We start from the raw sequence: 14,588 nt of genomic DNA, 5'->3' as shown, positions 1-14,588 counted from the left end.
AGCTAGGGGGAATCCCAGGAGCCGCCCGTCTAGCCAAATGGTGAAGTCTAGGCTGAGCAAGTCACTGTCTCAAACAGTAAGATGGAGAGCAACCAAGTAAGACAACAGACAGCAGCCTCTGGACTCCATACATAGGCACACACACTAACATGCTCACACATGTACTACACAGACACAGACACAGACATACACACACACACACACACACACAGAGTTATTTATTAAAACAAGTGAAAATGTAAACAAAAACTAAAAAAACAAAACAAAGAGCCAACCTAACTTCCTGACAGCCACTCCCCTGGCCTGTTGGACCTTGCAGGACTATGCTAAGGATGACCCTCTTCGTAGAGGAACCCCAGAAACCGCCTGAGGAGGCCTCCATCTTTATGCCCCAACAATGAGACATTCTAGAAAATGTCTAAAGAAGAGTTGCTAGGGTTGAGACAGGAGGGAGGTTGAAAGATTATATTTTTAAGGCAGTGAAAATAAGTTACTTGGTTATGCAGTATTATACATTTCTAAAACTTTCAAGTTATGTAATGGAGGACCCAATATGGACTTTGGTTAATAACAACATTGGTTCATAGGCTATAACAAGTTGTCATCAATATTAGAAGTACGGGAGACCGTAAGGAACTGGTACTTAATTACTTACGCTCGGTTTTTCTGTTAAGCCCACAACGTACAAAAAGCAGGACTTTAGAAAAAGGCAATACAAAAGCGGCTGTGGAGTTTTTATGCTGTGTTAATCTGATATTCCTGAAAAGTCACTTTTTAACTACTGGGTCCACTAACTTACAACAAATTATATGCTACCGAGTCAAGCCAGCCCCTCGCTCTATACTCCCCTGTTCTCCCTCTTCCCTCCCTGCCACTTTTACAGACAGTCTTGATGACTGTGTACTCTGGCTGTGAAGGTTTATATAAACTTGGCCCAGGGTGTGGCCTTGTTGGAGTAGGTGTGTCACTGTGGGTGTGGTGGGCTTTAAGACCCTCACCCTAGCTGCCTGGAAGTCAGTATTCTGCTAGCAGCCTTCAGAGGAAGATGTGGAACTCTCAGCTCCTCCAGCCCCATGCCTGCCTGGATGCTGCCATGTTCCTGCCTTGATGATAATGGGCTGAACCTCTGAACCTGTAAGCCAGCCCCAATTAAATGTTGTCCTTATAAGAGTTGCCTTGGTCGTGGTGTCTGTTCACAGCAGTAAGACCCTAACTCAGACACTGGCCAACCTGGACTCACTCCATAACCACGGCTGGCCGCAAACTCATGGGCTTTGGCTTCAACCCCTAAGTGCAGACTCACACACATGTACAACCACATTTAACTCTGAAATATTTTCTTTTTAAAACCAGTATATTAAAAAGCGTTAGACATTTGAAAATCAGACATTTTGAATTTCTGACTCAGACACATCACTACATTAAAAAAACTTTATTGTTAATAGCAAATTTTCATTTCTTAATTTTTAAATAATAGAAATGAATAGGAGTTAGATGTCAAGAAATAGGTAAAATTATAATTTAAACGAAGACAATCAGCATTTTTAAAATGTGTAAAGTTAGTCAAACTTTGTAAAGCAGTAAGAACACGGATGGAGCTGGTGGCTGCCTGATGCAAACACTAAAGCCACACTGGCCACGGCCACATCCTGTCAGTTCCCTCGCTGCTCACCATGCTTCACATGTCAGCGCTCTCGGAGCCAGAACAAACGGCTCAGAGCGAGGACTTTAGTCAATTACAAGTATCATCCATTAATTACAAGTGATGCCCTGCCAAGATAACATCCTTTAAGATAAGACTGAGGACACAAGGCCTGTGAAAGTAAGACACTCACGCTGGCAGGGTGAGTATAAAACAAATTTTGGCCCACTGAGGTCACCAGGCTCAGTGCCACCAGGTGTCTCCTCAGAACCCGACGGCTTCTCAGAACTAAGGAGTGGGACACTGCTGAGTGTGTCGGCAGCTTTCCCGTGTCCAGCTTTCCTGAAACACAACAGCTTACTGCTAAAATATACTGCCAGATCAGTGGGAAAAACAATCAGACTGAAAATTTGTAGCATAAATGTGCTAAAAACATTATTCCCAATCCACAAGTTGTTTTCTCAAATTGAGAAATATTCCGATAAAATTAATCTTATGAAAAGTTCAAAATACGCAAACACCTAAAAATAATAAAAAAGAAAGGACATTATGGAAAAGTCACGACCACCATGATTTACACCACGCCGCCCCAGAGCGCTTCTTTACCCTAACAAATCCTATTTACAGAGAATGTGTACACTGATTTTAAAGGCACGCATCGAATGTGAGTGACCTGTCACCGTGGTTTGTATAGAAAGATGGCCTCCTTCACAGCATTTTGCATCACTAGTAAAACAACTAGGCGGTGATGTATCATTGGCGTGAAAGAGCCCGTGACCGTAAGGGGAGAAACATCTCACTTGAGTTTCCACAACTTCCCCCCTCTTCCAACCGAAGGTCTGGGGGCAAAGGGGGAGCCCCAGGGTCCCCAGGTCGAGGAAGAGTGGCTGAAGAGAAGCTGCTGTTTTCAGTCCTGCCAACTTCCAGGACTGGCAAGTTCAGGGACGACGCCATAGAGAAGAAGGGAGCCGTGCTGGACTCTCCCTCCGGGTGGTACATGACAGTGGATGCTCTCTGTTTCTCAGAGAGATTGCTCTCATCGGAATTGCACCTAGAGAGGTTGTTGGTGGCTCCGGCTGCAAAGGGCTCACAGCTGCTGCACTTCAGGCCTACAACAGAACAGGCAGATGCAAGTGAGAGAGGAGCCAAACATGGACCCCTCTCCCGACTCCTAACTTCTCAGGGATTCTCAGCTAGTTATAAGACAACTACAATGTGTTGTTTGCAGAAGGGTCTCATGTATCCCCGACTGGCCTTGAACCTACTATGTAGCCAAGGCTGGCTCCTGTCACCACCACAGCAATTTATAAATGCCGTCGTCATAACCCACTTCAAGTCTCACTTCTTTTTCTGAATAAGACTACTACTGTTTACATGTCCAGCTAATGACACTTGTCTCAAGAAAGCTAATTAAATGCCACATTATTCACATTTAATGTGTAATTCCATAGTTAATGTCTGAGTGATCTTAGGGGGAAAAAGGCAGGAGGCCAAAAGGTGGCTTAGTGGTTAAGGGCACTGGCTGGTCCTTCAGTGACCCTGGCTCAGTTCCAGGCATCCACACAGGGATCACAAACATATGTAACTCCAGTACCAAGGACGCAATGCTCTCTGCTGGCCTTTGCAGGCACCAGGCACACATGCAGACAAAACACTCAGCCACATAAAAATAAATCTTAAGGGGGAAAAAAGCAGGTCCTGTAAGTTTTCAAAAACTAACTAAGTTTTACAGCTAATTTTTTTACCTTGAGAGTGGGGTCTCACCTTCTAGCCTAGGTTAGCTCTGTACTTGCTAAGCAACCCAGATTGATCTAGAAACTCTGATTATTTCTGCTTCAGCCTCCTGAGTGCTAGGATTACAACTACCATTTTTAGCTAAGAAATTCTTTAGCATTCTGGCAAAAAGAAAGAAAGAAAGAAAGAAAGAGAGGGAGGGAGAGAGGGGAGGGAGGGAGGGGAGGGAGGGAGGAAGAAAATGGAACCAGGTATATCCTCAAATCTCACAAACCAACCAATGGCAATTACTAATTCTTGAGTAACAGGGTAACAAGGTGCTGGAACTTAAGGGGAGTTAGCAGTCACTGACCAGGTGAGCAGGCTAGTGTTCCAGGACTGTGTGCAGAGTGGAAACTAAAGTCAATAGAGACTGTCTGGTTCTCCATCCAACACTTAACATCAGTGCTTATTCCTACTGTACAATTCTATCACATCCTGAGGGTCTAATGAACAGCTGGCCCCAGGACTACAGGATGAACGCCAACACTATTTGTTCTGCTTAGTAAACACTCCATGTAGCCATGTACAGGTACAGGAACCCCTGGGTTAAAATTATAAGTAAAATCAATTAAGTCTAAAAGTAAATTTGCACGTCACCTTTCTCTCGCTTGTTTTTTGAGACAAGGTCTTACAGCACAGGCCAGGTTTGCCTCACCCCTGCTCAAGCATCCAGGTGCTAGAATTGTAATTGTGTACCACCAAACCTGACCCAGACATGCTACAGGAAGCTCAGAGAGGAAACACCAGGCATCAGTTTCTCATGGGTAGATCCTTAGACTCTTCATCTACCTCAGACGGCAAGAGTGGCCGGCACAGTTATACCCTAAACCCATGTAACTCAGTGCACTGGAGAAGAGGGAAAGGGTGGGAGGGGCAGACTGGGGATTCAAGCTGAGCAGACAGTTCTACACAGCACCCCATCAGAGTGCTGGGCCGAGGGCGAAACAGAAGGGGGCTTGTTCCTCGTTTCCCATCTCAGTTCCCAGCCTCTCACAAACTGACTGCTTCCAGGTTTACGTGTGTACGCTTTATACAGGATTCTTACACACTCGTCAGTCACTGCTTCTGACCAACTGGTGCGAGAAAACACATGCAAGAGCAGCGTTCAACTGAACATCCTTCTCCTATGGACTGCTCTTCAGTTGTTGGTACAGATAGGGTCTCACTCCACAGACCAGGCTGACCTGGGACTCACAATGCAACCCAAGTTGGCCTTGAACTTGTGGCAATCCCCCTGTCTCAGCTTCCTGTGTCTAGGAATACAGGCATAAGTCACATGGTTCATCTTCTTAAAATGTAATCAATGGTATTTTCTGAGCTTCTTTTTGAGCAGATTAAGTTAATGGGAGTGAGTATCTTAGAAATAAACTTTTACAAACACTATTGTAAAGTAAATACAAATAGAGCCAAATGAGTTTACATCATGATAATATATCTGGCAAGAATGTAAATTGAATATAATTCTGACCCTTAAGCCTTTGGAAACCAAATGGTGGTGGTTTTAAGAGCGCTGTTGGCTCTCTGCTCTCCTCACTGTCTGCTCCCCCACCCACCACTCTCCTCGCTGTCTGCTCTCTCCCGCTGCTCACCTTTGAGGTGCTCCAGTTTTATATTCCGAAGCTTTAGCACCTCATCCGTTATCTTCTGAATCAGGAAGCTCTGTGTTTTCTCCCTGCGGATGGATTCCACCAGGGTGTCCAGGCCCCTGGGGTTCTCCTGTAAGTAGTCTAACAACTTCCCAGCCCGTTTTCTACTTGAAGTTCGGCAAGAAATTTCTTCTGTGTCTTCTCTACTTAGTATTTTTTTTGCACGTAGATGATCAAAATGTCTCTCAGCTATGATTTTCTCACACAGGTAAACACGTAAATTCTCTAAAGCCTAAGAGAAAAAAGAAGAAAGCTTCAATGTTACTCTGTAACACGGAGGAAAATCGCAGGTGACTGGTTAGTAATTACACATCTTAACTGGTATGAGACAACATTCTCAGGGAGGGAGGGAGGCCTGGGTCCTTTAAGTGCATGCTGAGAAAGATGATGCCCAGCAGCAGAAGCCAGTCCCACAGTCCTCAGAGCGCCCTGTTCTGCTTCACCTTCACCCCTGAAAACTAACACCCAGCTGCTGTGAGGAGGGACCTGCAGAGGGTCACCTAGGTCAGGAGTAAAGATTAAAAACACATGTCTGTAAATTGTAGTAACTATCAAGTAGAGAATTTCAGAATTAGGACCAGGACAACTTAGTGTGGAGTCTCACAATCTGCGGCTGTTTCATGTGTATTATTAATTAGTACATCACCTCAATGCGAAACCATTAGAACACACACAAAGCCCAAATCCTCCCAAGGGCCATATGTCTTTGCTTTGAGGCTAGTTAGAAAAATGATACAACTCACTGAGACAGTCCTGGAGGGAGGGAGGGAGGGAGGGAGGGAGGGAGGGAGGGAGGTAGGTAGGTCATTGCTGAGTCAGTCCTCGGGGAAGGAAGGGAGAAGAAAGGGAAGTACAGAGAGGAACAGAGAGAACCAAAGAGTTCTAAAAAAAACAAAACAAAACAAAACAAAACAAAAAAAAAACTAAGAAAAGGAAAGCTTAGCTCAGGCTAGTCTTAAGTATTTAACTTCATTAGTTTTAATTGAAACATAAAAAAGTGTACATATTAGTGAAGTACCATGTAATTAATTCTCAGGCATGCACTGTGTGCTGTTTAAATCAGGTCCACGTTTGTCTCAATAAGTGGTGACAATCTGATGCCAGTCATTGCATATTCGTGCCTGTATTTACTAGACATGGGATTTGAGGCAAATTAACTGTGTTTGCATCTTCATGTGATAGTTGAGAGGGATTATTAACATGCGCAGAGTGTTTAGAAACGGCACGGTGCGCCGTGACTGATCCCGTTAGGGCAATGATGGTGGTTAACCAGACTCACATTCATAGCGATGAGGTAAAGGCGGTGGGAGCTTCAGTAGAGCCACCTTAGTAACAATGCCTGCAAAGCTGTCCCTGTGAAGGCGTCTGACAGGTTTTTTTGTTTTTTTGAGACAGGGTTTCTCTGTGTAGCCCTGGCTGTCCTGGAACTCAGGCTGTAGACCAGGCTGGCCTCGAACTCAGAAATCCACCTGCCTCTGCCTCCGGAGTGCTGGGATTAAAGGCGTACGCTCAGTACCTTCCAAGTACCGCTCAGCGTCTGACAGGTTTTTGTCTACTGGATTTCCACACACATTTATTTATTTATACAGTAAACTTCGTATGTATAAATTTCTAGTGTGAATATGAAAAGATGAACAAGGTTTTAATACTGCATACAGAGGGCTCCTGGTTTAGCCGGGCAATAGACAGCACACACGGGCTGTCATCGGAAGACCATGTAAGTTATCAGAAGACCAGTCACCGTGACTTCAGCACCACTCTGGGCATGCATGGTCCGTAAAGCCTGCATGGACTGCTAACAGAAAAATAGCATTTTGTAATCCCCTCCTCTTTCTCAAATCTTTCATGCATCTATTAGATTTTACAATTTTCAAGAGAAAATAGAAATCTGAACCATTACATAAATTATACCAACACAGTGTCTGCTCATGATTTATTGGATAGTCCTGAACACAGCACAGTAGTTGAGAGCACTGGGCTAGAGAGATAGCTCAGTGGGTATGAGCACTTGTTCTTGCAGACTATATGAGTTTGCTTCCAAGTACCCACATGATGGCTCACAATACTCCACAACTCTAGTTCCAGAGGACCTGACACCATCTTCTGACCTTTGTAGACACCAGGAACACACATGGTATATATACACTCATGCAGTCAAAATACCAATATTTAAAAAAAAAAAATCTAAAAAGTCCTTAAGAACAGCATGGCTGTGCAATGAGTCAAACTTCTGCTAACCCTGAATCTGTAACATTCTGTGAGAACTGGTACAAACTGGTACCACTGGGCCTTCAGGATCTTGGCAAAATAAGGATAAAGAATTAAACCCATCTAGGAAGACTAATTGGGATAGTGTGCATGAAGGCTCAGCCCAGTTCCTTCTACAGTGGAGGCCCAATGACTAGTGACTACTGGGCCACAGCAGGCAAGCTCATGGCAGGCAAGCCCACAGCAGGCCACCTCTCCAGCTTGATTCAGCAGTACCCTATGGCAGGACTTCTGCTCCACTTACAATCGAGGACTAGCACTGTTTCATGCTGCTATGTGCCTGAGTTTTCCTTCTCATACCCTGAGCTCCCTTCATCTTTGAAGCTTGAGGTTGCTGGTCATCGCTGGGAAGCCGTACTTTAACATCCAGGATGAGCTGGCCACGCCTGTCTCGCAGCCCCAGCCTCTTCCATTGTTCATCACATTCCCCACTTCATCCCCAGGCGTTTCCACTGTGTCCCACGCTCTCCCCCAAGTCACCGAGGACCTCCTCTACTGACGGGTCCTTCCCACCTTCATCATATTTGGCTTCTGAGAGCAGGGTCACAGCTGATCACTCCTTCCTCCAGACACGTTCTCCTTGCTGAGCATACAGGGCACTGTCCTGATTGTTTCTGATCTCTATGAAACTTCTCTCTGTGCTTCCCATCCCGTTCTCAGATGATGAGGGCTGCAGCTCGAGAGCTTGGAGCTGGTTCTCATCTTTTCAACAGAATGCTTGTATTTCTAGTGCAGAAATCTCTTCTGATCTTCATTCTTACTCTTCCTTCAACTCCCATCCTGTCCACGTTCTTAGCATGCACCCCGAGCTTGTGTTCCATCCATGTCTACGGCCTTCACTTTGATCCATATCATCACTGCCTTTCAGTGTATCCAAGTCCTTCCATGCCCTTTCCCACTTTTCCTCATCTTCCTGGTCTACAGAAAAGGCAGGCAGATCTTTAAAAGTCAGACAAAACCCTATTAATTCGTTAGTATGACTCCTAAGAGAAAAAAGTGTTAAGACCTTCAAGAGTTTGCTTAGCCCACATCCCTAATTTCATTTTGTTACCATCTGCCATCCTTCAATATTCTGAACTTACAAAGGTCCTGACTTAGGTCCTTGTCAAATTCTGTCTCAAATGCGCTTCCCCAGCTCTGTTATAACCTTAGATCAAAACCAAGCACATCTAACCATCCTATTGCAAGTATGATGCCCTGGTGTTGTCTTCATAGCACTGAGCAAATTTCCCAGTGCCCAGGTGTATAAACGATATGCATACTTTTCACCTTTAATGGCCTACATGTTTGAAGGAGGCAACCCCCAAACATTCTGTCCACCGCTGTGTGCTCTGCATTTCAGAGTGCAGTGCTTTGGATGGATGGAAACTTTATTATAATGTTTAAAGTTATCAGTTCATGGTTACTTTTCTTCAATCAAGAAATTGAGCTATTGTAAAAAACAGAATTTTGTCTTAGTTCTTTTTTTTAAAGATTATTTATATTATGTATGTGAGTACACTGTTGCTCTCTCTTCAGACACATCAGAAGAGGGCATTGGATCCTATTTCAGATGGTTGTGAGCCACCGTGTGGTTGCTGGGAATCGAACTCAGGACCTCTGTTAGAACAGTCAGCGCTCTTAACTGCTGAGCTATCTCTCTAGTTCCTTAGTCCTTAATTTAACTGTTAGTATTACATTATCAACTTCAGAGTATAAAGTTACCTCTATTTGTTAAAAGGAAACAAGTTCTAACAAGATGAGGGTGTGTTAAATAAACAGATGAAAACAGGAGCAGCGCTGAAGATGTACAGCCCTGGGGACCAGCAGTAGGCCTGTGCTCCCCACTAACATGGGAGGACATGGACCAAGACTCTCTATGGATGTGCAAAACCTCATGGTACCAACCCCATATCAAGCTTTCCACCATAAAAACTAATCTAATATCCAAGACAGCTCACTACTAAGAGGATATCAGGCAGGTAACACACACACTGGGGAAAAGGTGAGACTCGTGTCCCTGGCTAGATGCAGTGAGATGGCACAAGATTTTGTCACGGTACTTAGAAGAGTGCTCAATTTGTATCACTATAACCGTATCAAATTCCCATTAAATAATTAAATATTTTTGGACCATAGCTGACCCACAGGCAACAGAAGCCACAGAAAGCAAACCCTGAGACAGACAGACAGCCTCATGTAAACAACTTCCCACCATTTATCAAGACAGATAATACAGAAGGGACACCAAGCAGTTTTGGGGGAAGGATAATGAAAAGTTCAAGTTTTGAAAACATAAGAACATAGCAGGCAGTGGTGGCTCATGCCTTAATCCCAACACTTGGGAGGCAGAGGAAGGGAGTTGAGGCCAGCTAGTTCTACAGGTGAGTGCCAGGACAGTCAGAATTACAGAGAAACAAAACAACAGCCAAATGTATGAAATTATAGTTTGAGTTCTGGTAGACTTGGAAATAAAGTCCTGGAGTTGAGAAAAAAAGGAGATTCAAATAATGCGGATGAATGTTTAAGCTTGTCATAAGCAGTTTCAAAAATAATAGGGTGAATATCTAAGGAACACTATTTTTATAGACACCCTGACGCTTCTCTGTAGTCTCTCTAAGGTTATGGACATCTGACACAGGTCTAACGTGCAACTGTCAGGATGGATGACGTCAATGAACCCCGGAGCAGAAACAAAGGCCTGCAGCACTCTCCTCCCCTATCTACAGACAGGTCTTGTCTTGTTTTGCCAGCTATAAAATGAAAAGCAATTCTCTCCTTATAGGTACTTTAATGATTGTGAGAAAATTCAAAACTGTGGAACATGGGAACAGAGCTCCCAGACTTTACACTTAGGGTTTACTGTCCTCTTAAGGACTATAGTGGGTATCAAAGACCTTGTTTCAAGTAGAATGTGTAGCTTTCCATACAGCAGGTGCCCTACCAACTCCACTGAACACGGAAACTATGGCAGTTATCCTGGCCGTACCTTTCCCTCCTGGTACTTAGCTCTATCAGTTGTAATTATGGGCACAGCGCAATAAACTTTACAAGGGGTAAGTATGGTAGAAAAAGGGGTCTGAAGCACACATACATCTTCAACAACTTGAGGTTAAGTTCGTAAAGACGATTTTTCGGCAGCATTTTGGTGCTAAGTAAGAACGAGTTACCGGTTTTTAATGTGAATTCATGTATATTATCTAAGTTGTGCTCATTTGATTTTTTTTTTTTTTCTGGCAAAAGAAGTTAAAAGGAAGGAAAAAAAAAACGAAGCACGTTGTGGTTAAAGCCATTTCCTCAAATATTACTGTGTCTGTGAAGTTCTACATGGTCTAAGCAGAAGAGTCCAATTTAGTCGGGAGTATTTTCAACGTTTACCTGGGAACCAAGTCTCAGCGAGAAGTACGCACACCCCCTTCATTTAAATACGTGGGCGTCTGATTACTCGGGGAATTCCAGGGCGTGCGTTCAGCTGGCGAGCTTTCCGCAGCCCCCGATAGAGACCAGTTTCACCCATCTGCTCTACGCCCGGGGATGCCTGGTCCAAAGCCCGCTGTGGGCACACTCCGGCGGCTCCCTAGGCTAGCAGCTCCCGCGGCGGTGGCGTGGGATGGGGGATCGGCAGGATGGAAAGCCACCAGCGACGAGCGGATGGCAAGGAAACATCCAAGCCCACCGACAGGCTTAACCGCGGACTCCCGGGTCGCTGGTGGATCGTCTCCAGCCAGCTCCCGGGAAGCAGGCAGGTCGTGCTGTGCCAGGACCCCGCGCTCTTCCGACCTGAAGTTCCCCGTCGCTCAGCTCCGGGTTTCCGCTTTCCTCCGCCCGCCCGCCCCGCTGCGCCCCGCTGCGCCCAGCCCGGCGGAGCTACTCACGTCCTTCTTCACTTCAGTCAAATCCTCCTCCGTGAGGGACGGTGCGGGAGCCTCCATGGCCCAGGCCGGGATGGCGTCCTTCCGGCCCGCGCCACCCCGCCCAGACTAAGGGCTCGGGCCTCCGGGAATCAGGCTGTGACTTCGGGGGGACTAGGAACAGAAGCGGGGGAACGGCCGGCTCACGGACGAGGAGGTGGAGACCTCAACGCCCCACTTCCGGCTCCGCCCCTGGGGCCAGCGGTGCCGCGCTCAGCGTTCTTCCTAACTCAGGCACCACCCTTCGGCGAGGCGGGTCTGCCTGCAGGCCCCACCCACCTACGTGCCAGCCAATCAGTACTACCCTCGGTTACGTCTCTGCTTCCGCAGTGGCTCCGCCCACAGCGGGCGTCCCTCTAACCACGCCCCCTTGTCATTTACATAGGCTTGCGGATTGGACGCCTGAAGGATTTGTTTCCGTGGGCGGAGCACTGGCCGCTCAGTTTAGCGGGATCTCCCCGCCTTCGCAGACTCCTCGTTTGGGTGGAGTGTGGGCTGAGTCGGCCAGAGCATTTTGGTTTGCTTCTCTTTTCCAGATGTTGCGGAACAATTTCCTGTTGTGCTGAGCCAGGTTTTACAGTTGCGTGATCATACGTATATGTATACACGCACACATAACTTCCGTTTGAGGGCCTGCTCTGGGGGGCCACTGCCATTTACCACCTAGAACTAGGGAGACAGGAGCAAGGAGATCTTGAGAGCAGAAAACAAAACGACAAAACACAAAGAAAAAAAAAAAACTGTTAAAAGATTTAAAAATTACCTGCAATCCCATCAATTTAGCAGCACAGGTAGTGTTTGGGTACTTTTAAGTCTCTATTCATTAGAAGCATTTCTCCTTATTAATCTATGCAGTAGAGACAAATTTAAAAAGCTAGGGCCTCTAGGAGTATATTTAAGGTTCTGAAGCTACTTGGTACACAGTTACACTCTCTTATTGTTATCCTTTATCTCTGTTCAGTAAGTAAATTCTAGGGATGCTCTGATGGGGAAGTTGTTTATTGGAGGCCAAATGGCTATTTTCAGAACGATATTTTAACTCGTAGCCCGTGCAAAACGTGTCCTAGTGGATGAGGTGCTCCACATAGAGTCCTAGGCAGAAAATGATTATGTGGTCGATGAAGTAAATCTGCAAGTGTAGACTGAAATGTCAAGAGGACCAAAGGCAACAGGAATCTTTATCTAAAACAAAAGAACCAGTAGAGGCTTAAAGCCACATCTCTGTAGCTTTGATCAGAGTTCTGGAATCTTGGTGTTTACATTATGCCAGGTCTTTTTTTACGCTGATGTCTAGTATACTAGAGTGTTTTCCTGTGTCCTTAGTCATCCGTTGTCTTGTTATAACCCAATTTGCTTAATCATTTGCTCTTTCCTGTAGCAACCATCTGTTGAATGGCAACTACTGAACTACACCCAGATCTTCTTCTAGCAAATCAAACACCTCTGTCCTCCAGCTAGGGTGTGGTGGCACAAGCTAGCTAGCTGTGTTGGCCAACCAACTGCTTGCATCTGACCCAGCTATAAGCAGGAATAAATCATAAACTTACTTAAAACATTAGGAGGGTTTTTTCCTTTTTGCATTTTTTCCCCACATTTTGGATATGTAGGTTTTTTTTTGTTTGAACCCTGCAGATAAGAATATCCTGTCTCAAAATAAAAAACAATAGACCCAGTCATAAGTATTGTCAAAGTTCAAGGTTATTCTGGGCTACTTAGTAAATTACTGGGACAACCTGTGCTATATAGTAGGAGCCTGGCTCCAACAAACAGAAAAAACAACAATAACATCTGTTTCTTCGTGAAATTTACATTAAAGCACGTATTTGTTTGGGGGTGGAAAAGGTAGACATTTGAAAAGTTTCGTGTGTAAAGTGTTTAATATGCTAGAATCTCATAAATACTAAGAGGGAAAGCGACGCTGGGAAATGGAAAAGGTGGAGATGGAGACCACACGGAGATAAAGGATACATTTCCCACGTGCAGGAAGTGAGGGAGGAGCCGTTGGACAGAGGGAAAAAGGGAAAAAGAGCTCTCAGTGGAGAGCCCTGCAATGCAGAGGCTGGGTGGCTGGGGAGGTGAACTCTGCTACGGGCAGAGTTTAATCTGACTTTGCCCAGAGTCATACAGGTTTACTCTGAGTCAGAAGGAAAGCCGCTGCAGGCTTCAGAGGAGCAGAGGGACATATGCAAACTATGCTTTCACTGTTCTGCAAGCTGGCCAGCTACTGCTCTAATCTAGACCCCAGGAGGTAGAGGCCTGGCTGGATTGGGAGCAGTGAGAGAGAGGAGAGCAGGCTGGGTGAGAAAGGCCAGGGCGTTTGACTTTGTTTTGAAAGGCTCCCTGTTGCTATCAAGAAAAGACCAGAGTGCAGAAGAAAGGATGGGAGTCAGAGAAACAGCTGGAAGATTTCATTCTCCAGCCACCCAGATATAGGGCACTGTGATGAATACTCACTACCATCACAAAAAAAAAAATGTCAAGCAATCTTCCTTCTTGTTTTCTTGGGAATAATGTCTATGTTTTCAGGCAAATGTTGAACTGGGTTCAAGCCATCCGCCTTCTTCAGCTTGTGCATGATCATGGCCTGTGAATCTCAATCCTGAGTTTCTAATGTATCACCATTCCTCCATTGGCAAACTCATTTCCCTCCCTTTCGGCTAAGTCACAGGGCCAGACTATAAAGGCATAGCTTCAAGCAAACAAGCCTGTCCTTTCTTTGCAATAAGTACCGATTCCCAAACGCTAACAGGAACCTGCATTTCCATCTAACTTACAAGTGTACCTATATCCTACTCTGGAACGTGAGACACCCGACCTATGTCCTGTAGATTCAATTTAGATGCTACAAGCACAAGGCAGTGGGATCATAGCCTGTGATGTTGGGACGTGATGACATTGCTTAGCAGGTTTCTCAGGGTGTTTCCTCATGGATAAGGGACACAACACAAGAATGCATTTTCAAAGTGGATCATGTTCTGAGGTACCAGTGGTTGTGAATTTTGGGGAGATGTTGTCCATCTTAATACATCATTGACTGTATGATCTTGGAACAATTAGTAGCAATCAATAAAGGAAGAGGGTTTTTGTTTTGGTTTTTGTTGTTGTTGTTGGGTTTTTTTGTTTGTTTGTTTTGTTTTTTGTTTTGAAATGAAGGGGGAGGTATCTTAGGGTTTTCATTGCTGTGAAGAGACACCATGACCAAGGCAACCCTTATAAAGAAGAACACTTAATTGGGGATGGTGTACAGGGGGCTGGTTCTTAAGAAATATTTATTTGTTTAATGTATATGAGTACACTGTTGCTGTCTTCAGACACACCAGAAGAGGGCATCAGATCCCATTACAGATCACTGTGAGCCACGAGGTG

The 14,588-nt window shown here is 45.2% G+C and overlaps 1 protein-coding gene across 1 annotated transcript; it reads right to left on the bottom strand.

Annotated features, from left to right (window-relative positions):
* Positions 1-1,335: 1,335 nt before the first annotated feature.
* On the bottom strand, positions 1,336-11,440 carry Bcl10 (B cell leukemia/lymphoma 10). The gene is made up of 3 exons (NM_009740.2): positions 11,187-11,440; positions 5,008-5,296; positions 1,336-2,751 (listed from the first exon to the last, which is right to left on the bottom strand). The coding sequence occupies exons 1-3, from the start codon at positions 11,241-11,243 to the stop codon at positions 2,396-2,398; spliced, it is 702 nt and encodes a 233-aa protein (NP_033870.1). The 5' UTR covers positions 11,244-11,440; the 3' UTR covers positions 1,336-2,395.
* Positions 11,441-14,588: the final 3,148 nt, after the last annotated feature.

The sequence above is a fragment of the Mus musculus genome, chromosome 3 (assembly GCF_000001635.26).
Source record: "Mus musculus strain C57BL/6J chromosome 3, GRCm38.p6 C57BL/6J".
NCBI lineage: Eukaryota > Metazoa > Chordata > Mammalia > Rodentia > Muridae > Mus > Mus musculus.
The sequence above is the reverse complement of the archived record's forward strand: the minus strand, read 5'-3'. Positions and strand labels throughout refer to the sequence as shown.